General features: G+C 56.5%; 2 protein-coding genes across 14 annotated transcripts in view; both read right to left on the bottom strand.

Moving 5' to 3' along the window:
• Positions 1-13734, bottom strand: part of LLGL2 (LLGL scribble cell polarity complex component 2) — a 34484-nt gene extending 20750 nt beyond the window's left edge. For 10 of the 13 annotated variants that reach the window (XM_045044820.1, XM_023243996.2, XM_023243998.2 and 7 more), the window contains exon 1: positions 2239-2333. In XM_045044820.1, the coding sequence (XP_044900755.1) occupies positions 2239-2313 (75 nt within the window). In that variant the 5' untranslated portion in view covers positions 2314-2333. Of the gene's footprint in view, positions 1-2238; positions 2334-2485; positions 2511-2535; positions 2654-13544 lie in introns of those variants that run through there. The other 3 variants (XM_045044822.1, XM_045044823.1, XM_045044824.1) reach the window with 3 other exon arrangements.
• A 1091-nt stretch (positions 13735-14825) lies between these two features.
• On the bottom strand, positions 14826-22338 carry TSEN54 (tRNA splicing endonuclease subunit 54). The gene is made up of 11 exons (XM_003997216.6): positions 22024-22338; positions 21734-21898; positions 21569-21632; positions 21402-21485; positions 20979-21077; positions 19914-19966; positions 18307-18408; positions 17441-18084; positions 16308-16368; positions 15839-15955; positions 14826-15323 (listed from the first exon to the last, which is right to left on the bottom strand). The coding sequence occupies exons 1-11, from the start codon at positions 22071-22073 to the stop codon at positions 15173-15175; spliced, it is 1590 nt and encodes a 529-aa protein (XP_003997265.2). The 5' UTR covers positions 22074-22338; the 3' UTR covers positions 14826-15172.
• Between the last annotated feature and the right edge of the window lie 653 nt (positions 22339-22991).

Raw genomic sequence — 22991 nt, 5'->3', positions numbered from 1 at the left:
ACCACATAGCCAGCCCCAAATGTCAAGAGGGAGGAGGTTGAGAAGCCCTGTTCTATTCACACCTGCGCCCCCTCCCTCCTCCAACGGCCGAGGCCTCATCCAATCACTGCAATGCTCTTCTGAGGAAAAAAAAAAAAAAAAAGTTCTTTTCTAAACTGTAAATGGGATCGCTCACTGTCCTGCTAAAAAACCCACCACAGCTATGGTGTGTTGGGCCCTAGATTCCCAGGTTCCAGGCTCCCTCAAGCTGACTCCAGGGAAGCCTGGGGCCGGGGAGGGGCTGGCATGGGTGGGACCACCCAGGCTTCCAAATATTCCAGGATCTGGCCTCATCCCCCATTCCCAACCCTTCAGGGTCCACCACTCACTCAGTGTCTAAACCAGCCCACATCCCCCCCACCCCCACCCCCCTTCCTCTTCTAGTCCCAGGAAGTGGAATTTCTTTCAGACCATCAGCTCCTTTCCTCTTTCCAAACTATCAAAGTCCTGGAGGGCAAAGATGTTATCTGAGATCCCCACAGCCCCAGCCCTGGGCAGTAGTGCTCAGTGCAGGTTTCTAGCAAGTGAATGGAAGGAAGAAGGGATTCAAGGAGCCTCCTCTCTCCCTCTCCCCAGCCAGGCCTGGGGGATGGGGCAGCCAAGTTTGGAGGCCACCAGTTGTGGGGCACTGGTGGGGGGGGCGGGGGGGAGATGATTTCTCTGCCCCAGCCCCACCCCAGCCCCACCCCAACACACAGTTGGAACTTGGGGCAGGGGTTCCTCCCTCTGCTGAGCCTGTCTGTCCGGTTTCTACTAGAATTGGCCACCTTTTTGGGGTGTGAGATCTCTCAGTGTCATCAGGGGCAATGGAGGCATACATAGGTCACCCAAGCCCCGAGGTGGGTGCTGATGTTCTGAGACCCCCCCCCCCAACTCACGGGTTACTTCCTCCGAACCAAGGGTGGCAGGCCCCCAGGGGCCCCGGGATCCCACATTCCCAACACCTGTACCCCGTTTCCCACGGCCCAAAAATCCTGCTCACAGCTTCCTTCTGACAGTGGGAGGAGGTGCTCGTTTAGGGAAGCCCTCATCCCACAGGGGGGTGGCCTCACAGCAAAGCTCCATCATGACACCTGCCACGGGTCAAGAAAATCAGAGGAAAATGGCAGGACACTTGGGGACTGCCACCAGCCTCAAACAAGCCCCTGGGAACCCTCTCTCCCTGGGAGGCAGCCTCTGAAGACAGACAGCAGCTAGTGTTCCTGGACCACAAACTATTTAACTCCATATAATCCTTGTAACATGTCTACGACGTGGGTGACAGGCACAGGGTCACCCAAGTGCTAAGTGGCCAAGTGAGATTTGAAGCCCCGTCCATCAACACGTCCCAGAGGGGTCCCGGCGCCCCTGAGGAGCAGAGCACCATGGTCCTCCGCTTCCTGCAGTCCAACTGGTGGGGCAGAGGGAAGCTCAGGCACGCAGGCCACGGGCCCAGATCAAAGCAGACATAAGAGAGGCTAATTACCCCGAAACAGGAGCAGATTGCTAGGTGGCTGCAGAGCTAATAAACCACGCTGTGCTCCTCCTGTTTACAGGGCAGCTCTGGCCTTCTCAGGCACCAGCCACCCTGGGGAGGCCCTGGGGAGCTTCTGGGACCTCAGGAGCAGCAGGTTTGGGGTTGGGGCAGCCAAATGCCAGCTGTGGCACATTGTCCCAGGCGCCTCTCCCCTCTCACCCAGGCCTAGAGCTGCCACAAGGAGCTGTTGCGTTGGGCCTGTAGGGACAGCTGCATTTGCCTCTGGGGGCAACGTGAGGAGAAAGGGGACAGCCACAGCCTGTGGTCAGTGCCCAAGGGACCTGGCATCACGGGAACATAGTTACACCTTGCAGGGTTCAGCCTCCTTTCACCTTTCTTGTCCCTAAGCATCCTCAACAGCACCGTGAGGAGAGAGGTTGTTTTATCCTTATTTTACAGGTGGGGAAACTAAGGCTAGACGAAGCAGGGTGATTTGCAGAGGTCACACAGCCAAGGGCACTCGGGACAGGGAGTCCTGACGCCTGGGCATCCCACTGCCCTTTCCCAGGAAAGCCTGCCAACTGGACCCCACTTCCAGAGTCAGATTCCCAAGGGGGACTGCAGGCAGCACCAACTGAAGTACCTTAATCCAGGTAAAGGCAAGCTGAGTGCCCCAGCCCGTGGAGGGTGGACAATACGGTGCCTGCCATAAACACCCGGCCGCCTCCCCCACTTCCCCTTACCTTGTTAAACTGGAAAAGGTCCCGCTTGAGCCTCTCCCTCGCAGGGTCATGTCCTGGCCTCAGGAACCGTCTCATCGTGCCTGGTGTGCAGCCTCCTAGCGAAAGAGGAGGAGCCGCTGATCACCAGGGTGAGGCAGACGCACAGCCCCGGCCCCAGCGCCCATCCTGGCTCCCAGGCCCCAGCTTGGCCGGGCCCAGCCCCTCTCCCCGGGCCCACAGCGGCTTCACCGTCGACCCTCCTGCGCACCCTCGCTCCATCTGCAAAGTACAGTCGAGGGACCTCAGGGACTTCTATACCTGGAGGTCCGGGGCTGGTTGAAGCTCTAACGCTTGCTCCTGGCCACCTGTGGCCTTATAAAGCCAGCGGGAGAAGCTGGGGGAGGAAGCCATTTCACCTGGCTTTATAGGAGTGGAGGCCCTGAGGTTAATTAGCTTAATTGTTAACCTGTTTTCTGAAAAACCATAAAAGCCCAGCTAAACAGAAAGGGAAACTTCCCAAGCCTCTCTCACGAGAGCCAGTTGGGAGGCAGAAATACAAAGGCTGTCCACCAGGTCTCCCAGACCAGAACCCAAACAGGGGCAGGAGAGAGGCCCGGCAGCTATCTCTGGGGGCCAGCACCCCCCGGGCAGACCCTTCCTGCTGACCGCAGGGAAGCCTCTCCCACCACAACTGGCAGGAGCCTGAGTGGGTGACGTGCAGGGCACACAGTCAGAGGCCACTGGGGTTTTCGGAAGCCGCAGCCCTCGCCCTGGGCTTCCCGGCTGCATGCCTCCCGCCCCCCATCTCTGGCCATCCTGGTCCCAGCTCCCCTGGGCTCTAATGGGGTGCACCGTGACTCCCTTTCCCATGGGCCTAAGTGGAGCCTTATCAGAAGAAATCTGTTCCCAATAAAGAAACCAGCTCAAGGCCCCAAACCCATCGGCCCAAGCCATCCGAATGTAGAATGCATTCCCAATCCGAGGGCAACTATTTCTGGATCATCCTTGGGGGAAGGGAGAAGGATCATCTTTTCAGTTTCCGGCTTCCAGTAGCACGGCCTCCCACTGACCACAGGATACCAAGGCCCGTCCTCAGGAACACAGGGGCTCAGGCCTACTCGGACACTATAAAGAGACTAAGCAGACCCGGCCCCCGCACCGGAGGAGGTGCAGATAAAGACAGGCCAGTGTAGCATGTGGAGTGAGTGTCCTGCCAGGGGGCACCAGGCCAGGGTGCGGGTTGAGGGCAGCCCCTGGCCCAGACTGGGGGATCTGACTGGGAAAAGCCCCCGGCCCAGACTGGGAAAAGAAGGATCTGAGACCTGAAGGATCTGAAGGATCTGAGACCTTTAGTTTCTGGCTTCTCAGGAGGTGACAAAAATTACCCATCAGGCCAGGGCTTTGCATATGAAAGGACCCTGTGTGGTCCAAGACCGGGGGCTCCCTCCAAGGCAAGTGCTTGGCAGAGGGGGGCGGCGGTGGTGGTCTTCCGGCAGAGCAACCAAGGGCTGGCTATGCTGGGAGGGGTCACCCCACTTGGCATAGACACACATCCTGGGGCAATCCAAACACCACCCCGGCTGGGAACAGGTAAAGACCAGCCCCCCCGAGGGCCATCACCTTCTGGGGGCACCACAAAGACCGCCACTTGCAGGAGGGGGTGGGGTGGATGTGAGAGGTTTGGGCCTTTTCACATTTTGGGGAAGCCAGGGCAGAATGGGGTGCCCCCCTTCCCTACGGCACCGCAGGTAGCCGGGAAACTGCCAGGTGCCCACGGGACCCGAGGCCCAGAGCAGGTCAGGGAAGAAACACAGGTAAGTCCTGGAGGCTCTAGGGACCAAGCGTGAAAACACTGCTGGGCCTCCCGGACAAACAGCTGAGCCTCGGCCCCGCATTCCAGCTGTGGGGGAGGGCGGCACAAGCTCATAAATCAGCAGCAGCTCCGCTCCGGGCTCCTGGGGGCGTCCGCTCTCCCCGCCTGGGCCTAGGTCACTGGGTCAGAAGCCAGAGGAAGCGGGGAGCGGTGCCCTGGAGGAGGAGAGGGGCCTGTAGACTCCAGGGGGAGGCTGCTCTGGGCTCTGCCCTGAAGGACCCATGCCGGCTGTGGGGTCAGGACCAGAGGGCACAGGGTCATCTGTGCCAAGGACCCACGCAGGCTCGAGGGTGACACGGCACAGACCCAGGGGGACGAGGTGCAGGGAGGAGGGAGGGAGGCAGACAGGATGTGGAGACTGGTGGGAGATGGTTGCCATGCCATCCACCCAAATGCCCCTCAGAACATCTGCTGCATACCAGGCGCTATACCAGACTCCTACGTGTTATTTTTATTACTTTTTAAACAGTTCGCTCAAGTAATCCCTGCTCACTGTAAAACAAAACAACAACAACAAAAAAAACAACCCAGAGGAGAAAATCCTCCCGAAATCCCACTACTCGTAGGCACAGTGGCATGTCGGTACATGTCCTGACCCTTCCTTTCCTTTGCACTTCTGTACAAGGTACACCTAAACCTCATTCCGGATGTTTGTTCACCCTCCACGAGCCCCCCTGAAGTTGAGTGGAATATCTCCACTTGGCAGACAAGGGAATGAAGACCACAGAGGGTGGGGAGCTTCAAGGGCGCTGAGGAGAAACCAGCAAAACTTGGATTTGCCCCCAGGTCTGGCGCACTCCAAATCTAAGGACTCTGGGAGGCAGGGAAGGATGGATGCGACAGGACAGAGGGTGCCTGACTACATCCCTGCAATTAAAAGGCACGGCCACATGCAGACACACACACTCCCACGTGTCTTCAGCTCAGAGCCAACCATGCAGGCGGGGGCTTGGGGCCTGGTCGCTGCTTGTGAGGTGCTGGCGAGGTGCCACCTGCTCCACAGTGGGCTGGGACCTCAAGGAAGGGGGTAGGTGAGGCGGGGGGAGCCAGGACCAAGACCAACAGCCACGTCTGTTCCTCACTCCAGCCAACCCCTCAATGTTGCTCCCAACACAGAAATAACTGCCCAGGTCGAGGCATAAAAAGCGCACCCCTTCTTGAAAGGGAACAGGTCTGGGACTGGCTGGATTTACACCTCCAGGCAAACCCTCAGCTCCCCTCACCCCCGATTAGCGGGTTCTCCAGAGAGAAGCTTCAGGAACCCAGACCTGGAGCTTCATGGTATGGGAACAGACCCTACCTACTCAGCCCACTCCTGGGTGGCGGGAAACGGGGGGTGGGGGGGTGCGTAAGGGAAAGAGCCAGGGCTTGGTACCAACAGCCAGGGCTCAACCACCACAGCTTAGCCCCTCCAAGCTGGGTGGCCTCCCAAGGTAGCTTCTCCAGGCCCAGCGAGCTCACCTGCAAAGGGGGATGCACCGGTCTGCTGGCAGGGAGCAGGCATTGTCCTAGGGCTGGGGACACAACAGTGACAAAGACAGACATGATCCTTTATGTCACCAAGTTGCTATCTTTGCAGGGGAGACCGTGATGACTCACAAGTTCACAAATCAGTCAGCGGGACAGTTTCAGATAGAGAGCAGGGCCAACAAGGAAACGAAGAAGGGGACAAGACAGAGTGACCAGGGTGTGGTGGTTGGAAGGACTCAGTGAATGTTCCCGCGTCTGGGTCCGTGGGTTTGCTGTTCCTTCTGCCACGGGATGCTTTTCCTCCAGATAGCCCATAGCCCACCCGCTCCCTCCCCTCTACTTAAATGTCCCTTTTGGACATTCTCTTCCCAGCTTTGCTTTGCTCCTTAGCACTGGTCACAGTAAAACAGTCTCCCTACTAATCTTGTTTGTTATCCGGGAAGCCCTCCACAAGGATGAGCCTTCTCATTCTCACTCAGGACTTCTGCCCTCTTTTTCACTGCAGTGCCCCTGTTAAATTGAACGAGCAGAGGTGGAAACGTCTCCACCCAGACCTGAATGATAGGAAGTGGTCAGCCGTGGTAAGGTGCAGGGCGTGTCAGGGGAACGGAACAAGCTTGCATCTTCCAGGAGGATGAAGACAAGCACAGGGGCTGAGTACCGGCAACAGGAGAGATGAAGTGGGTCAGAAAGGGGGGCCTGGCGGGCCACCGAGGAGAGTCTCAGTCCTAGTTCACTGGGAGCCGGCTGACAGTCCTGGGCAGGGTCTGCCTTGGTCTGCCCTCCCCCACCCCACGTGGCCCTGTGTTGGCCAACCCATCTGCTCAGCCCCCCACCCCAAGCTCCATCCACTATGGTCTCCATGTGTGCTTTCATCTGAAATAACCTTCGTGTCCCTCATGCAACACATCAAAAATCATCTAAAAAGCGTTTTCTGAACCCATCTTGACCATTCTCCCCCTCCGCCCTGAAGGCTTGACCACACGTTATGCTAAAACGATCCCTAAAACCACCACGGACAAGGGCACCCATTTAGCTCCTCGAATGTTCTCCCCAGCCTTGTGCTGGTCATTAAGCTATCAGGGAAAATCAGGAGTCACCTAAGGGGCTGACAACGGAGAGCGGGTGAAGTGTGCTCAGCACCACGATGGAAGGCGTATAGTCAGTAAGGGGCAGAAGACAGTGACATGGAAACATGCACACGGTGTAGCCGAGAGCCAGGTAGACTCTTAAAAATATTTACGTAAGTAGACAACACACTGGCAGGGTTATGGGATTAGTGGAGATTTTTTTTCTTCTTTTGGTTTATCTGCCTCCCAGGCAGGGCAGTTAAGAGGATCACATGTGAGAAGGGGCGAAGGCCCAGAGAGTGGTCAGGTATGAGGGGGCCCCTAAGCTCAGAGGAGGCACTCAGTGCCATTGGTGGGATCACTCCTGCTCTCTTGGGGGCTGGGCTCCTCTCCAGCCATGTTAACCTGAACAGGGGAGAAGAGAGAGGCGGGTGGGACCAGCTGGATGACCTTGGGCTTCTGGGTCCCGGGACCTGGGGGTGAAGGACGTTACTACTTTACAGGCCACGCCCAATGGGGAGGCCAAGAAGAGACTGAGGCAGTCACTGGAGACGTGTAAGAAGCTCTGAGTGTCCTCCTGGCTCCCTGCACCAGGGCCGCCACATGGCCAGAGCATAACCCCGGAGAGGGGGCTTTGTAAGGAGAAACACCTCCATCCCCTGAACTCCTAAAGACTGCCCAGCCTCAGTGTCAGTTCCTGCCTGTCGCCCTCTCTGTCCTTGACGGCACTAAACTCCAAGCATCCCTCCTGGCTCTGCCCCCTGTTCCATTGGGTGCGGGCACTCAGGCTTTGGGGCTGGGCCATGTGAAGCTTGCTGACTGATGGCTGAGCCGTGTGTGTTGGGGGGCGGGGGCTGATTCTTACCCATTTTCCACACAGGTCTGTGCCTCATGTGTGGAACCAGCCTGTGAGTTCCCTGTGGGCAGCTGACCCGGTGATTCCCTTCCTTCCCTTCCTGCTGCTCAAATCACCCAACACTGCCACCGGCCATGAAACATGCCAGAGGCCAGGACTGGTCTCCCCACACCTGATGCACACCCTAGAAAAGACAGGAGAATGGTCTCTTTGGCAAATTCACACCCCGGCTTCCCTTTCCATCCTTGGGGGAGACGCCACCGTTGAGATGCATATGAACCCTGCATCTCAGGACCTCAGTAAAGAGACCAGGAGAGGCAGAGACAAAATAACCGAATGCGGCAGGCTTGTCTTGGCCCCTATCTCTAAGCAGATCTGATTGTGCTCGCAGGGAGGAAAAAGGGGGTCCCAGCCCAGACTGCTCACCCCACACAGGTGCCATTTGCCCAGAGGCAGAGGCTTGGCCAAGCTAAGCCCGTCTGTCACGAACGTGTGAGATGGGACCTGAGAAGGTCCCTCAACAGCCTGGTCAGCTCCAGTGATCTGCCAGGAGAGGCTATGCCCAGGGGCAGGGCTCTGGACACCTAGGCCCGAGGGAAAGAAGGCCCCGGTAGCCACACTCAGCAGCTGGCTGAGTTCCCCATCTCCAGGAGCACAAACAGCATGAGGTAGAGTCCCAAGCTCTCCTCTCCTTTCCCCTTTGTCTGCACTCCCCACAGCCCCCTGCTGCTGCAGAGGCTACCCTTCCTTCCCCACGAGGGCGACAACGACATCCTGTGTGAGGCCCGCGTGTGGCTGTGTCCTTCCGTCTGCCGGGTGTGAGTAAACCTCCTACCAAGGGGAGCGGTGGGGCAGGGCTCTCACCGACTGGGGCAGTTGTCTGTGCCAACTGAGATACCCAAGGCTGCTTTGCCGGCGTCCGTGTTGCCCAGGGAAACCCAATCTCCCAGAGGCACCAGACAGTGCCCTGGCCAGCAGCTTAGCAACCACACCTTGGCTGAAAGGGCGCGGGGCTAGGTGGGAGGTGGGACTAAGGAGAACACCCAGAGAGGGGACAGAAACCAGAGGGTTGTCACTGCTGGTGTTAGGTAATAACAAGGATCGAGACCCAAACCATGGCCAGATACCATCGGAAGCACTCCACCTGCATCATCGCATGTAACTCTATCACTTATGGAATAACCCATTTGGAGAGATATCAAACCCAAGCAGTTAGTGAGAGTACCAGCCCCAATCTGAGCTCCAACCTGACTGCACCACCCTCTGTCTGCCAAGTTCAGGCCCCTCGAGCAGGGCAAAGCCTGGATGGGACAACCTGGGTCAGTGGCCAGAGCCTCCCCGGCTGGGCCCAGAGCAGTCGCAACCCCCAACCCCATCCTAAGGAGCCACAGGCCAATCCCACAATCCTGGGAGGGCCTTCCTGCCGCACCCAGGGCTCCTCCTAGAGGGTTTCCCTCCCGGAGGATGGGGTGGGAAGTCGAAATGCATGCATTCCCTGAACACATCCCCATTCTGGAGGCCTCAGTCCCTTTCTGCAACCCAACATCAGACTTTCTCCCAGGAAGTGACAGACTGGAGTTGGCCAAGCCTGAGGAGGAAAGCCATTCTGGGAGGAGGTGGACACCCATTCTGGGGTGGGAGGTGGCCTGCCTCATCCTCTCAGGCCCCATTCCACAGCCTCCTGCTTGCCTCAAACCTTGAAGAGCTGAGCCAAGGAGGTTCCAAGAGAGGTCGGCTCCAGGAGAAAGGGACAACGCCTGTCCTGTCCATGGCTGGATCCCCAGTGTTCAGTGCCCGCCGTGGAAGACGCTCCGGTGTTATTTGAAGAACTCCCTCACCTCCTGCAAGTCTGTGCTCAAACGGGAGCCCTCGCCACCTCTCCAAGTTGCAACCCACCCCCCACCCCAGTGGTCCCAATCCCCTACTTTTGTTCTTATTCTAAATAATTCGAATCAACTTTTAACACTTACTTTATTGCTTATGCTCGTTTTCTGTCACTCACGCTCCCCACCCTTTACAACGTGAGTCCTGGGATGGCAGAGATCTCTGTTTTGTGTAAGGTTAATGGCTGGTGTCTAAACCACTCTGGGCACGTAGAGGCACCAGTAGATACTTATTACCTGAATGAGTAAACAGCTAGGACTGAATAGAGATCAACAAGGCAAAGGTCTTCTCTAGCTGGGAACCACTGACCCCAAGGAGTACTGGGTCCCACAGGGTCCCTCAGGGAACTTCCCCACCCTGTTCTCAAGTCTCTGGGCCAAGGCCAGGGTCATGTAGACATCATGCTTGGCACCCTGCTGGAGATACCTTTGTGGGCCCTGCCTCAGACCAAGGCTCCAAGACACCCCGCAAAGAGGCTCCAAGAATAATATTATTTGCTAGAATCAAGTAGTCCTGTGCCCAGATGTCCCTCTCATCAAACCCTGGGAACACTGAGTCAGGTGTCTTGAGAGAAGGCTCTAGTCTCTGCTGAATTCCTTAAGGGTAGAGTCAGGTACCTAGCAGCTTCCCTGTCCCCACGCCCAGAGGAGCCTCTCCTAGCTCAAGAATTCACTGTGGTTCCTGGGAAGGGGAAGGAGTAGGGTGACTCTTCAAAGTACCAGTTTCCTCTGAGAGGCAGGGCGGGGAAGGAAGGTCACCTCAAAGGGAGCTGAGCAGAGCGCCATGGTGCCAGGGCACAGGGAAGGGAGGGCGTCCCGGGGAACCCTGGGAGCCAAAGCTGGAGAAGTGCGAAAGAGCAAGCAGTACCCATGGCCCCCCGGGGGACACCCCTCTCCTGCCCCATACCCTCCTTCTCCCTGAAGACTGATCCTGGGAAGGGGAAAACAAAGTTGCCAAACAGACCTGGCACACCTCGACCCAGGAGGAGCCCTGATTGTGATATCGCCTGGGTGAGATAAGAAGGCTTCTCGGTGCTGAGTACTCAGAAGGAAGTCCAGGCGGCCAGTGCTGCTCACGGCAGCCAACCCAGGAGCAGGGACCATGGGCCTCTTGGGCCTCCACTCAGGTGTCTCAACAGCTGCCCTTCACACTTCCGGAAGGACCAGGAAGGCCGGGGAACCCCACAGGTTTCCAGAGACTTGCCCTGTATGCTTGATGCAGACGGGATAGGAGGGTGGGGGCGTGTTACAGACTGTTTGTAGAAGCTCCACATTTTCTAGCTCCAGGTACCACTTCCTCTATGGGGGGAGGGGGGAGGGAACTGGTGGGGGGTGGTTGGGAGTGGGGGACAGACACAGAGACTTGGGGCCAGGAGCCAGAAGGACACCCCTTTCCTAAACGAAGTTGAAAGAAAGCACCATGGAGTTAAAGCTCCTTAAGGACAACAGAGCAACACAAGAATGTGACTGATCCCCCTCCACCTCCAACGGGTATAAAACGCATACAGCCAAGCCCTCTGCTGACCAAAAAGATTAGATTGTATACCCTCTTCCTCCCAGGAAAGGCCCCCAGCTGGGGTCTGGCTACCATGCCTCACTTCTGGCTTTTCCAGGGAGCAGGGGGAAGTACCAAGGGCCACAGAAACGCAAGGTGAAAAGTTAGAAGAGGCCACTGTCCTCTCCCTCTGCCTCCCTAGTTTCAAGGAACAATATTTGCTTTTTAAAAGTTCTGACTTCCAGAGGCTTTCAAAAATCAGGACCTCTTGGGCGCCTGGGTGGCTAAGCGTCTGACTTTGGCTCACATCATGATCTCATGGTTCATGGGTTCGGGCACTGTGTTGGGGTCTGTGCTGACAGCTCAGAGCCTGGAGCCTGCTCCGGATTCTGTGTCTTCCTCTCTCTCTGCCCCTCCCTGTCTCTCAAAAATGAATAAATGTTAAAAGAAAATTTAAAGAAATGAAATAAAATATTTAAAAAAAAATCAGGACTTCTCAGCTGACGTCTGGACAAAGAAGCCGAATTCCCTCACAACTCATCAAGCATGTCCAAAAGGCTCAGGAGTCTGCCCGGAGGCCCACAGGTGACGCTTTTTATGCTTTATGGGGGAATTTAAGCAGCTCACACACACCCCCATGCCTGCTATAAACCAGGCCACGCGTGTTCGTGACATTTTTTTCATTCTCCTGTCAACAAGGCTCGCTGGGGCTTGGCATGGTTAAATGACTGAGCCAAGATTATGTATATGTAGCAAGAAATCAGCAAGGCATGATCCAAAACTACGCCTGCTGTCCAGAAAGACACTAAAACTTAACACCATGTTTAAGGAAAAAGACTGTCAGGCAAGAGGGAGTTATGCCTCTTACACTTTCTGAGATAAGACGAGATCGGGCGCGTTCAGGGTGGTATGTCCTAGACTATTTTACACTTTTTTTTTTTAAATTAAAAAAAAATTTTTTTTTTTTTTTACCGTTTATTTATTTTTGAGACAGAGAGAGACAGAGCATGAACGGGGAAGGGTCAGAGAGAGGGAGACACAGAATCTGAAGCAGGCTCCAGGCTGTGAGCTGTCAGCACAGATTCCAATGTGGGGCTCGAACCCACTGACCACGAGATCATGACCTGAACTGAAGTCGGACGCTTAACCGACTCAGCCATCCAGGTGTCTCAGGCTCCTACCGCCTTTTTAATTTTTTAAACTAACCGTTCATCTGGGATTACGGGCCTTTTTATTCTTTTAATGCCATTGTATTCAAAAGTTCCTAAGTGCTAAATTATGAAGTTATTGAAATTATATTATTTTGCCACCAAAGGGGACACTCCATTGACTCAAGTTACAGTAGGAAAGCAGGCTGACCTCAGACACTGGAAACACTGTCCATCGGCCCCCACAGAGATTGGCCTAGTCTAACTTTGGAGAAGAGGAGTGAGCAGCGGTCAGAGCCCCCAGAGCTGGGTTAGAGTCTTGACTGCCATAGGTAAGCGCTGTGGGCAGATCACTTAAGAAAACCAGGTAAGATAAAGAAGTGGGACCATGTGTCCGAGGACCCTTCCCAATGCCTCAGCTCACACAGACAACAGACTGTCTTCCTGGAAAGCCCTTGTGACCCCGGGTTGGGCCACAGCTATTCTAGACTATCTCTTCATTCTTCCCACCTGGGGGTTCCCGTATCCCTGACATTCATTCCCTCCCAGCTCCCCTCCCTGTTCACAATCCCCTCTGCGGCCTGACAGGACTTTGAGTTGTAAACTCTGCGTAAGATCCCAAGAGCCCCGGTTCAGACGCCCTGCATCTGGCACATACATGATCCCCACGGGAAGGGGCCCGGAGTCCAAGGCCCGCCGCCTCACCCGAAGCTCCTCGTATCTCAGGTGAGAGCCTGAGGGGGCCACGCCACGGTTCTCCTGGTTAGTCAGTTCTCACTGCCAAAGCTGCGCGTGTGTACAAAGTGTCCAGCGGGGGCAAACCGAGGGCACACTTTGCACGCTTTGGCAAGACCATATTTTTCACTCCTCACCAAGTCCCGACGTATCGCAACGCAACCCCACCCGCGTCGTGGTGGAAAAACTACTGGATCTCCAAACGTTCCCTTAAAGGTGTCCAAAGCCGCCAGACGCGGAGAAAGGCCCAGAGACCGAAGTCCCTCCCGCGGGCTTCCTGCGTCCGGGGATTAGGAGGCACAAAGGGCCGGCCGGGAGTGGGCCCAGATGGCAGGGGCAGGGACTAAGCCGCCGAGGTAACGTGCTCCGGCCGCTGCTCGAAGACAGCGGGCTACCTGAGACGCGCGTCGCCGGCCTCCTGGGCCAGGCGCCTTGCACGTGGGGCCCAAGGCCCGGGGATCCCACCCCCGCCGGCGGTGACCTCCTGCACTCACAGCCCGGCCGGGCACTTGTTTCCCCGTTTCCCCAAGCCAACGCTACTGGGCAATTCCGAAGCTCAAATCGTGGAAACGCACGCGGATCAGGCAGAAAAAAGTTTCCAGCCGCAATTCCTACAGGTGTCTTTCTCCCAGACGAACGGAGCCACGGGATCCAGGGCTAGGCGAGCGGACCTGTACAGCTCTCCCCGCCCCGCTCCGTGAAACCAGGGGTCCCGGCCCTCCCCAACCTTCCCGCCCCGAGTGGAGGGCGCCCCGAGGGGGCGGGCCCGGCTAGGTGCTTCCGGGCCCGCGCCTCACCTGGAGCCCCAGGCCGGCCCCCGCCCGAGGCCTCGGCGTCCCACGGCTCCCGCCGCCGGCTCCGCTCACTCCGCCGCCGGCCCACGGGCTGCTGGGCGGCCGTCTCCTTCCTGCTCACCTCCGGCGCGGCGAGCAGGGGGCGGAGCCGCTACTATTTACATAAAGGGCGAGCCGGGAGGGCTTGCGGGGCCGCGAGCGCCGGGCCCCAGCGGCCCGCCCCCGGGACTGGCCCCGCCCCCTGCATTTCTGCGCCGACGGGGCGGGAGTGCAACGAGGGCGCCCTCGGGAGGCGGGCGGTGGCCGCTCTCTGGCCAATCCACGTCCCGGGGGAAGGCGGGGGGCGGGACCGCGGCCCGCGTGAATATGCACGAGGCGTTGCCGGCCCGCCCCCCGGCCTCACCTGCGTTCACCTGAACTCACGACGCACGCCGCGCCCAGTGTCCTGCCGCGTCCGGGAGGAGGAAATAGTCCCTGGGACGCGCCGCTGTCCTAGCCACCTCCCAGGCGGGACCGCAGAAAGGAACCGTCCCTCCCCCACGCCGGCCCTAAGCGGCTGTGGGAGGGGCGTAGCCAGGCCGGCTCTTCCCGAGAACACCCAGCCCACTCAGAGCCGGTGACCCGCGGACAGGAGGCCAGCTTTCGGGGCCCTAGAGCGTGGTGGCCCCGGGGACTGGGGTGTCGCCGCGAAGCGCCTCCTCTCGGAGCGGGCCCAAGCCTGGACCCCCGTCTTCTGAATCGCTGCTGAGGCAGGAAGGTGTCCGATGCCCCAAGGGACAGACAGCAACATTGACCAGAGTTTTTAGCACAAAGGGCGAGCCGGTTGGAGCGAGGAGGGGCGAACGGAAGGGGCGCGGAGGCCGGGGACACAAATAGCACGCTCCACACACAGCACGACTCGAAGCCGCCAGGGTTCAAGCCACACGGACATGGTGCCTCTCCGCCGCCCTTCTGCCCAGATTCTGCTGCATTCAGGGAAGGCCCCATCGAGGCCAGCCTCCCTCTACGGACTGCCATGCAGTAAGCCGAAAAGACTAGGTCTGTGACTTCCCGTCCCCTGGTTGCAGGCCCTGACAAAGGTGCGGGGTCGCGTTCTTGCCCTCCCCAGTATTTCTCTTTGCTTCCGCGCCAGAGAAGGCCTCGCTGTCTGTGGGTCTGCAAAGCAGAGGTGAGAGCCTTGGGGGATAGCTCCCACGGACCACAGGATGGAGGGAGAGGGAGTGTTGTTCTGCACTCCCAGGATCGGGCTGGGGACTTGTTCACTATCTCCAGTCACAGCAGAAAATGGATCTATTTTTTAATGGCTTTGGCTTTATCGCACGAAGCAGGCACCCTCTCATTTAAAGGCACAGAGTCCTCTCTTCTGCCCCACCCCGCTGGGTCTCTGAAATCTAGTCCTGAGTTCCAAGGGGATCACTGGAAGGCAGCGATCTCAGGCATGGGGCTATGGAAGCCAGGTAGGGGGCATGGCATCTTTCTCCTGCAAGCATCAGACACCCAGGGCCAAGGCCCAGACTAGCTCCTGAAGCTACAGGTCAGAGTCTGGGTATAGGAGGCAGCTGAGATGGTCCCTGAGAGTAGACAGTCCAGGTTCCCCAGGGCAGGTCCCAAGCCCTGCCAGAGCGGTGTGATCAGTGTTCCAGATCCCTGGGCAGCGTGAAGTCCCTGAAGCTGTAGAAGGAGATGTCTCCATGATCCACCAGGGCAAAGATCAGAGGAACGTCCCCACTCTGGTAGGACAACCGCTTGAGGGTACAGAGATCTGGAACTGGCTCATCAAATCTGTAGGGATAAAGTTAGACTGAGACAGAGACATAGGCAACCATAAGCTTTGAGACCCAGCCCTCTGAGGCTGCCAGGGAAGGGAGATGGTAAGACAGGAGTTGGGGGTACAAGAAGTCTGGCGCTGGAGTCTCCTGTCTGCAAACTGCATAGCTCTGGTAAGTTCTCCAAGAGCAACCCAGGGCCTTGGGTGGATGAGGGGGCTAGGAAAAGTAAGGTTCTCACCACTCTTAGCCTGTGAATCCCTCTGATTCATATCCCTCCGACTGGGTGAGCCCTGCACTACATTGGCACAGGAGAGAGACTACCAAAAACGCCAGGAATAAGGGCTGAGGATTTGGGAAAGCTCCAGTTCCTGTAGTACTAACTGGCTGTGTGGCCCTGGGTCAGTCACGGCTCTCTGGACCTCTGGTTTCTTTCAGATTGCCAGACTGCCCAGGGACATGGAGAGGACGTCCACTTGGTTTACAAGAGAACTGGCAATAACCTGAGGCTAGGGCTCAATAGTCTCATACCCACTAATGCACATCCGGGCGTAGGGCTTGCCAGGGTTATTCTTTCGGAATGTGGCCACAGCATCAGCCTGGTAAATGTCAAAGCTGATCTCCAAGCCTCCAGACTTCTCCAGCAACCTGAAGACAGAGTGAGAAACCTTAAGAAACAGGGAATCTCCTACTCCTCCCCTTTTCCTTTCCATGCCATGCTTTTCCTCCTCCAGTTCCAGGAAGAGGCCTCCTCCAGGGGGAACTGAGGTCCTGCTGTGAGGTGCCACTTAGCCAGAGGGAGGCTCAGCTGCCTATCTCAACCCTCGGGCTAAATCTACCTCTTGCCACTCATCCCTCCCTCTCCCCTAGAATATCAGCCAGGCTAAGGGTCCCTGGAATGATCCCCCAGCTCATGCCCAACTTTAGGAGTCAAATCCCAGCTGCCAACTCCTGCTGGCAGCCAACGTGCTATGGAGACGGGCACTACCTGGAAACTCACCATGTACCTCCATCGGCGAGGTGTGTGGTCTGCAGCACAGAGATATGTTGAAGCACTGTGGCTGTAAGGACATAAGGTCAAAGTAAGATGTTGGAGGGGCGCCTGGGTGGCTCAGTTGGTTAAACGTCTGACTTCAGCTCAGGTCATGATATCGCGGTTCATGACCTTGAGCCCCACATTGGGCTCTGTGCTGACAGCTCAGAGCCCGGAGCCTGCTTCAGATTCTGTATCTCCCTCTCTCTCTGCCCCTCCCCTAATTGCACACATTTTCTCTCTCTCTCTTTCTAAATAAATAAATAACCATTAAAAAAAAAAAAAAGAAAACAACGTGTTGGGGAGAGAAGTCCACCATCCACAGACTCCTCTGACATTTCTGAATCTGCCATCTAGTTTACGATTGCCGGACTTAGATTTTTTTTTTTTTTTAATTATAAGTATGTCTCATGCAATATTTGCAATATACTTGTACTAAAAAAAAGTTAGCTGTTTATCTGAAAGTCAAATTGAACTCATCTGGCAAACCTAATCTAGTTACTTGGAATCTCCCATGTTCTTATAAAAGATCACAGTCTCCTGAATCTGTTAATATAGTTGTTGCCCTGTCAGTTCCCTATTTTTTTCCTTCAAATTTTTATTTAAATTCTATCTCATTAACATATAGTGTAATATTGGCTTCAGGAGTAGAATTTAGTCATTCATCACTTACATACAACACCCAGTGCTTAGTTCCCTGTCCTTAAACATGCAGAGTATACACAGTAAGCCTTCCTTTTATTTGGCCAAGATGGCACCTCCTTGTTCTCCTCTAACAGAGCTGGGAGAACAGGGGACCACAGCTAGCTGGTGGCAGAGCCATCCACGTGCATCTTATTATTTTTAAGGCTCTAGTTGTAGTTTGCATTCCTCCTGGCCTCTCCCCGGACACAGACTTGCCATTTCCAAACCTTCCCATGTGGGTCCTTTTGCTGCTTTCCAGAACAGACTGTCCTTGTGGGTTCCACTCCACTGACAGCTCTCTCGGTCCCATCTTTCTTAAGCCTCGATTAGTCGTGGTCAATCCATACCCCCTTTCAAAGCGTTAGGATGCCTCAGCTGCCAGGGGCCTGTGGGGCTATGGCAGGGTGAGGGGGTACCTGGGGAGTCTGCCTGGCCAGGACTCAGCAAGGGGTGGACCGGCTGGTCCCACAGGTGTGCGGGGCGGCTCTGGCTCTTCTGCAGGCGCCTCCGCTGCAGCAGCTGCTTGTACTCCTGCCAGCTGGAGCAGCCCTGCACCTCGGGATCTGCGTTTACATCTTCCCGGAAGCGTTGGGCCTCTGCTTGTTGCTCCCGTTCTCGCCTGGAGAGCTTCTCCTTCCTTTGGTTCAGCTTCTGGCACCAGGATTCGGCATCTGTCTCCCGCCCAGCGACGTTCGCTGGGAGCAGCTCTGGGGCTGGGGCCAGCAGGAGGGTGTGGCGGCTGTCTGAAGCCATGTTGGGGAAGGAAATCTGCTCAAAGTTCCAGCGTGGCTTACGAACCCCCTTGACCCCATTCTCTACTTTGCCACTCTGCTGGCTGCACCCACCCCCCTCGTTGGCCAGGCCAGGCCAGGGCTCCAGGGCTCCCAAAAGCAGAGAGGGACCCGTTGGACCCTTTACGGGGCTTGACTCTTGAGGTTTCTCCTCTGGGCATCGGCTGTTCTGGTTGCAGGGAGGTGGGCTGGAGGTTGTCAGGCTCTCAGTTGTCTCATCCACCCCCTGTAGGGGATTCTCCAGGGCCTTGGCCTTCTTATTAATGGACCTGAGGGACGTGGGGAGGAAATCCAGCACATCTGCTCCTGATTGCTGAAGTGCACACGTCCCACGCACGCCTACTGCCTCCAGGGTCCTACAAGGGAGCCGCCCAAACCCAGCTCTTAAGACAATGCATTCTCCAGGGTTCCTAAAATGAGCATTCCCTCAACAGCTCCGCTCCCCAGAACTCCCTGGGGGGGGGGGGGTGTGGCCACATGGGGAGCATTACCGAGAGCTGGAGCTCCTCCTCTTCCTCTTGCCATTCCGATCCTCCAAGCACAGGGCGCTGCCATCCAAGTTCAGCTGTCTCTCATAAGGGGACAGGATGGAGCTGTGGGGTTGAGAATTGGGTAGGCAACAGATCGACTTCCTCACTTTGGAGTTCCCAATGGAATCTGTGAGGGACTGGCCCAGAGGAACAAGTCGGTGGGCCAGGGTCAAAGCCACACGCCAGGGCAAAGGCCCTGGGCAGACCTGCAAGCGAGCTGAATGGGGGCAACCACAGGGGCTTGCCCATGCATCTTTGCCCAGGCCTCTGGGTCTCACCAATGGCACCTCTGAACAGAGACTTACTGGAACCCGGGCTCCCGCAGAGCCAGCAATAAATGATTAATCACTGGTGAGAAAAATCAAGAGAACTAGAAAACTTAGAAAATACAGAAAAATAAAAATGAACAAAACCACAGATACCCCTGTAACACACATACTGTCTCCATATGTTTTTTTCTACAAAAAATGACATTGTACTAACATACTGCTATTTAGTCTTTTTTATACTTAAGAATATATATTACAGACACGGCCCCTTACCACTATAGCATTCTTCCCTGCCATGATTTTTTATGGTGCTAAGACTCCACTGTCCAAATGGTACCCACCACTAGGCACAAGGAGCCATTAAGGTTAAATTTAAATCCACGAAAATTAGACAAAAATTCAGTCCCACAGTTGCAAAGCCACATATATTGGATGGCGTAGACATAGACTGTTTTTATCACCGTAGAAAGTTCTACCAGACAGTGCCGCTCTAAAGGATAAACTATAATTTGTGTGACCATGCCTTCCCCGTTGAACTCACAGGATGTTTCCAAGTTCACCATTTTGCAAAGTGATGATGCTTCATGTAAGGTCCCCGCTAAATGCAAATTCTGTGGGGGCAGTGATTTTGCTTTTCTTCAGCAATGAGCCGGGGCCTGGCACCCAGCAAGCGATCAACAAGTATTGTCAAATGACTGAACATTCTCACAGGTGAACTTATGCACACATCTGTGACTATTTCCTTAGGATATATCCCACTTTCAGGAACGAAAGGACATGGCTGTCCCAGAGCTTTCGCGACGTACTGTGAACCAGTGAAGGCTGTACCAGTTTCCACTCTAAGGCTGATCATCTCTATGACTCTTAGCAATGCTGGACTACTAAGGTGATGACCTTTAGAGGCCCCAGAAAGAAAGAACATCTAACTTGGCAAAAGGTATGTGAGACCCAACTCAACTGTTAATTCCTCACTGGGTCCTTCATTCAGGCACGCCCTCACCAAGCGTGCTCGCACCCCGATTAAGGCACTGCTCTAGTGCTACAGCTACATGCCAGGGACCTGTCGTGAGCTGCAAGTGTTCACTTGTTACCTGTGGAGCGAACAGGCTGAAGATGGGGCTCAATGTGATAGCCCGGGATAAGCTGAAATGACCCAGATTTGTCCCAACGCGCCTCTCAATAGAGCATTTCCAACAGAGCCCATGTCTCCAGCCAAGGAGAGGCCATTTTCCACTTTGGGGCTTGTCTACCAGGTCCCAGGATTAGAACAAATGGGAGGGAGATGGGATCGGGATTTACCTTGGTTGGAATCGTCGAACCACATAGCCCAGTCTCTTCAGGTGGCTGAAGACCTCAAAGAGAAAAAGTAAAGATCAGACGTCCACTTTTGAAAACACCAAATGGTTCCTCCAATCGGGAGCCATTCCCCACCCCCCTCCCCTGCCCCTCCTGCACACCCCGATTCCAAACCCTGGCATGGGTTGGACCATACTCCATTATACACACCCTCCCCAAACGAAGGTCTCAGTCTCTGAATTCCTGTCTCTTGCTTACCTTACTCTGGGCACAAATAACATTTAGCACTTTTGTGATTTAAGTGTGGAATCCCCCAAAAACAATAGCTGATGAAGCAGAAAAAGAACCACACCCTAGAACGTTATGATACCAGAGCTGTCCAGAGTGAAGCTCCTGACTACAACGGGAACAAGAAGGTGGCAAAGGTGGTAAACAGCCCACCCCCCACCCCTGCCACTCAGCCCTACACCTCCACAGACAGGGGTACAGTAGGAGTGGTTTTTGGTAAAGAATCCCATGTCCATCCTTGTGTTCTAATGCCCGCATCAGAGAGATGTATACAGGAGTGCCCCCATCCTGCTTGATCTCTCAGCCTTCAACACAGCCACCCACTTTGTCCTTCTCTCGGCCTCTATGATACCACCCCTCCTGGTTTTTCTCCTGGGCTGTCAGACACTCCTCAGTCCCTGTTTCTGGTTCTCTATCTCCCCCCCCCCCCGCCCCCACACCCCATCTCCTCACACCGGAGTGCTCCAGGTCTCAGACAGCTCTCTACTCTGGCTATGCTCCCATACAGCCCTGTGGTTTTAAACACCATCCATGTGCTCGTGATGGCCACATTTGTCTCTAGCCTTGGGTTGTTACCCTGCTCTGTCTTCTTCCTAGCCTTTGGTTCTGTGAAGTCAAATCGTTCAGTTGATTTGCTCACTTGTTACCCATTGCCACTAGGATGCAAGCATCATGAGAGCAGAGCCCTCGCCTGTCCTGTCTAGAACCTCATGGGTACTTACAAATCCTCACTGACTTGGTGGATGGGTGACTCCTCCCCTGGGAGAGGGTGGCAGATACCTGGTATTGCAGGAAAGTCATGGTGTCCTCAGTCAGCAGTAGCTGGTAGGCCTCCTGAATAGACAGTGGCAGGTCTTGGTGGAAAAGCTGGATGGAGCCCTGGAAGTGGGGTCAACAGCTCACCTTGTGGCTGTGGTGGCACACCCAGTGGGGCAACTTCCAGGCTGGGATATATGGGCGCCCTCTCCCCTCCCCGCCCCCAGCATCACACAGCAAGAATATGGCCAACTGGGAAAGGAGGGCAGCACCACTGCTTTGGACTGGAATCCCTGCTCTCTACACGGTATTCTTGTCTCCGGCTCTGGAATTCAGGTTACAAGCTTCTTGAATACTCCTCTGCATCTACCCTTTTTCTCCAATAAAAACATGTCCTTTCGGTTCCTTGGTCCCAACCCTCCCTCACCCCCCAGGGGCCCCACTCACACACTCCAGCAGATATAAGGCCTCTTCGGGGTGAAGCCGCTGCCGGCCCTGCTCTGAGAAGCCCATGGTCTGCCAGAATTTACCCTGTGTAGGACCCAGAGCAAATGTCACAAAGGAGCCAGAAAGGCAGAGAAGGCAGGTCTCTCTCCCTGAGCCCGGCAGCTCACCGCTGGAGACTTCAATTCCACGAAGCCCTCTTCCGGTCTCCACTCGGCAGCCACCAAACTACCCCTAGCGAACAGTAGGGAGGAGTCGGTCTCAGTCCACCCGCGAAGTCTACGCGGTCCGGCCGCCCCGCCTGCCCCGGCCCCGCCCCGGCCCGTCCCCCTTACAGGCGCTCCACGCGCTCCTCCGCCAGCAGCTGCCACAGCTCCTCGCGGCACTGGCGCAGCCTCTCGGCCTGGGCCACCGAGCCGTCGGGGAGGAAGTCCTTGGGCCCATGCGAGCGCGGAGGCAGCTTCTGGGACCGCGAGCGGGCGGCGAGGAGCTCCCGGGCACTGGGGAAGGAAGGGACGTGGGGTCAGCGGGGCACAGTCAGGGCCGCCCGGTCCCGTCCCGGATTCCCGTCCCCCTTCCCCACGCCCTCTCCGCGTGACCCGCGCCTCCCCGAGCCAGAACGCACCTGAGCACGCGCCCGGCGGGAACCTCCACCTCGGCGGGCTCGGGCTCCATCGGGCCGAGGTCTGCGGCTGCGCGCGCGCCGCCCTCGGCCCGCCCACCGCCTGATCTCCGCGGGGCCCTAGCGCCCGCGGATCCTGCCTCCGCTGCGGGCTCAACCAACCGTCTTCCCACCTTCCTGACTGTCTTACCGCTGCCAATAAACTTGTGCCTCGATTCCGGGGACAGAGAGATTGCAGGTTTCTGGATTTGTAGGAGCTCCTCTCCTCCCCAGCCCTGCCCTGGGCTCCTCTCTAGTAAAAATTGAGGAACCCGGCGTCTGAGAGTGTAGTATGGATAAATGAGTGATCTTCCCCTCCTTAACCCTGGGACGCTTAGTCTCCACCACTCAGGCTGGACAAGGAGGGAAGAAAGGAGGATTTAGAGAAGGGAGAGTTGTGGGTTCTCGCATTCCAGCCTCGTAGACTGACCATCGTGGGCTGTCAGATGCGGTCTGGGTAGGTTCGGAGTTCCTTCTCGGTCTACCATTGGGTCCCTTCCGAGGGGCTCAGAAGCCGGGCTTCCAGGGCCGGGGGCGGGAGGAGCTGTCCGGCCCACGATGGTGCTGAAGCGCCACTCCGGCCCGTCATTAGCACCTCCTGGAGGCTGGGGTCCCTGCAACAGCCACCGTGGGCCTCTCCGACATGGTCCGCTAGGTGGCACCATTGCTCTAACCAGCGACTTTGAGTCGGCGACTCTGGCCGTGGGCGGAGGTCACCGTGGGAGTCCCAGTAGGGGCGAAGGGCGAAAAGGAAGGGGGCTTCCCAAGTGGGGTCCCCACATCTCGGTTTCTAGACCCCTTCACATAACGTCTTCTCTGCCACCCAGTCATAAGCAGGGCATCTCGCCCTTAGGTCTGAACTCTAGGGCCCCAGGTGGCAGCGGCTCCGCAACAGGGACACCGCGGCGCGCATTCTCACCCCTCCCCGGCCC

This window comes from Felis catus, chromosome E1 (assembly GCF_018350175.1).
Source record: "Felis catus isolate Fca126 chromosome E1, F.catus_Fca126_mat1.0, whole genome shotgun sequence".
Lineage (NCBI taxonomy): Eukaryota > Metazoa > Chordata > Mammalia > Carnivora > Felidae > Felis > Felis catus.
Note: the sequence above shows the minus strand (reverse complement) of the source record. Positions and strands in the feature narration are given on the sequence as shown.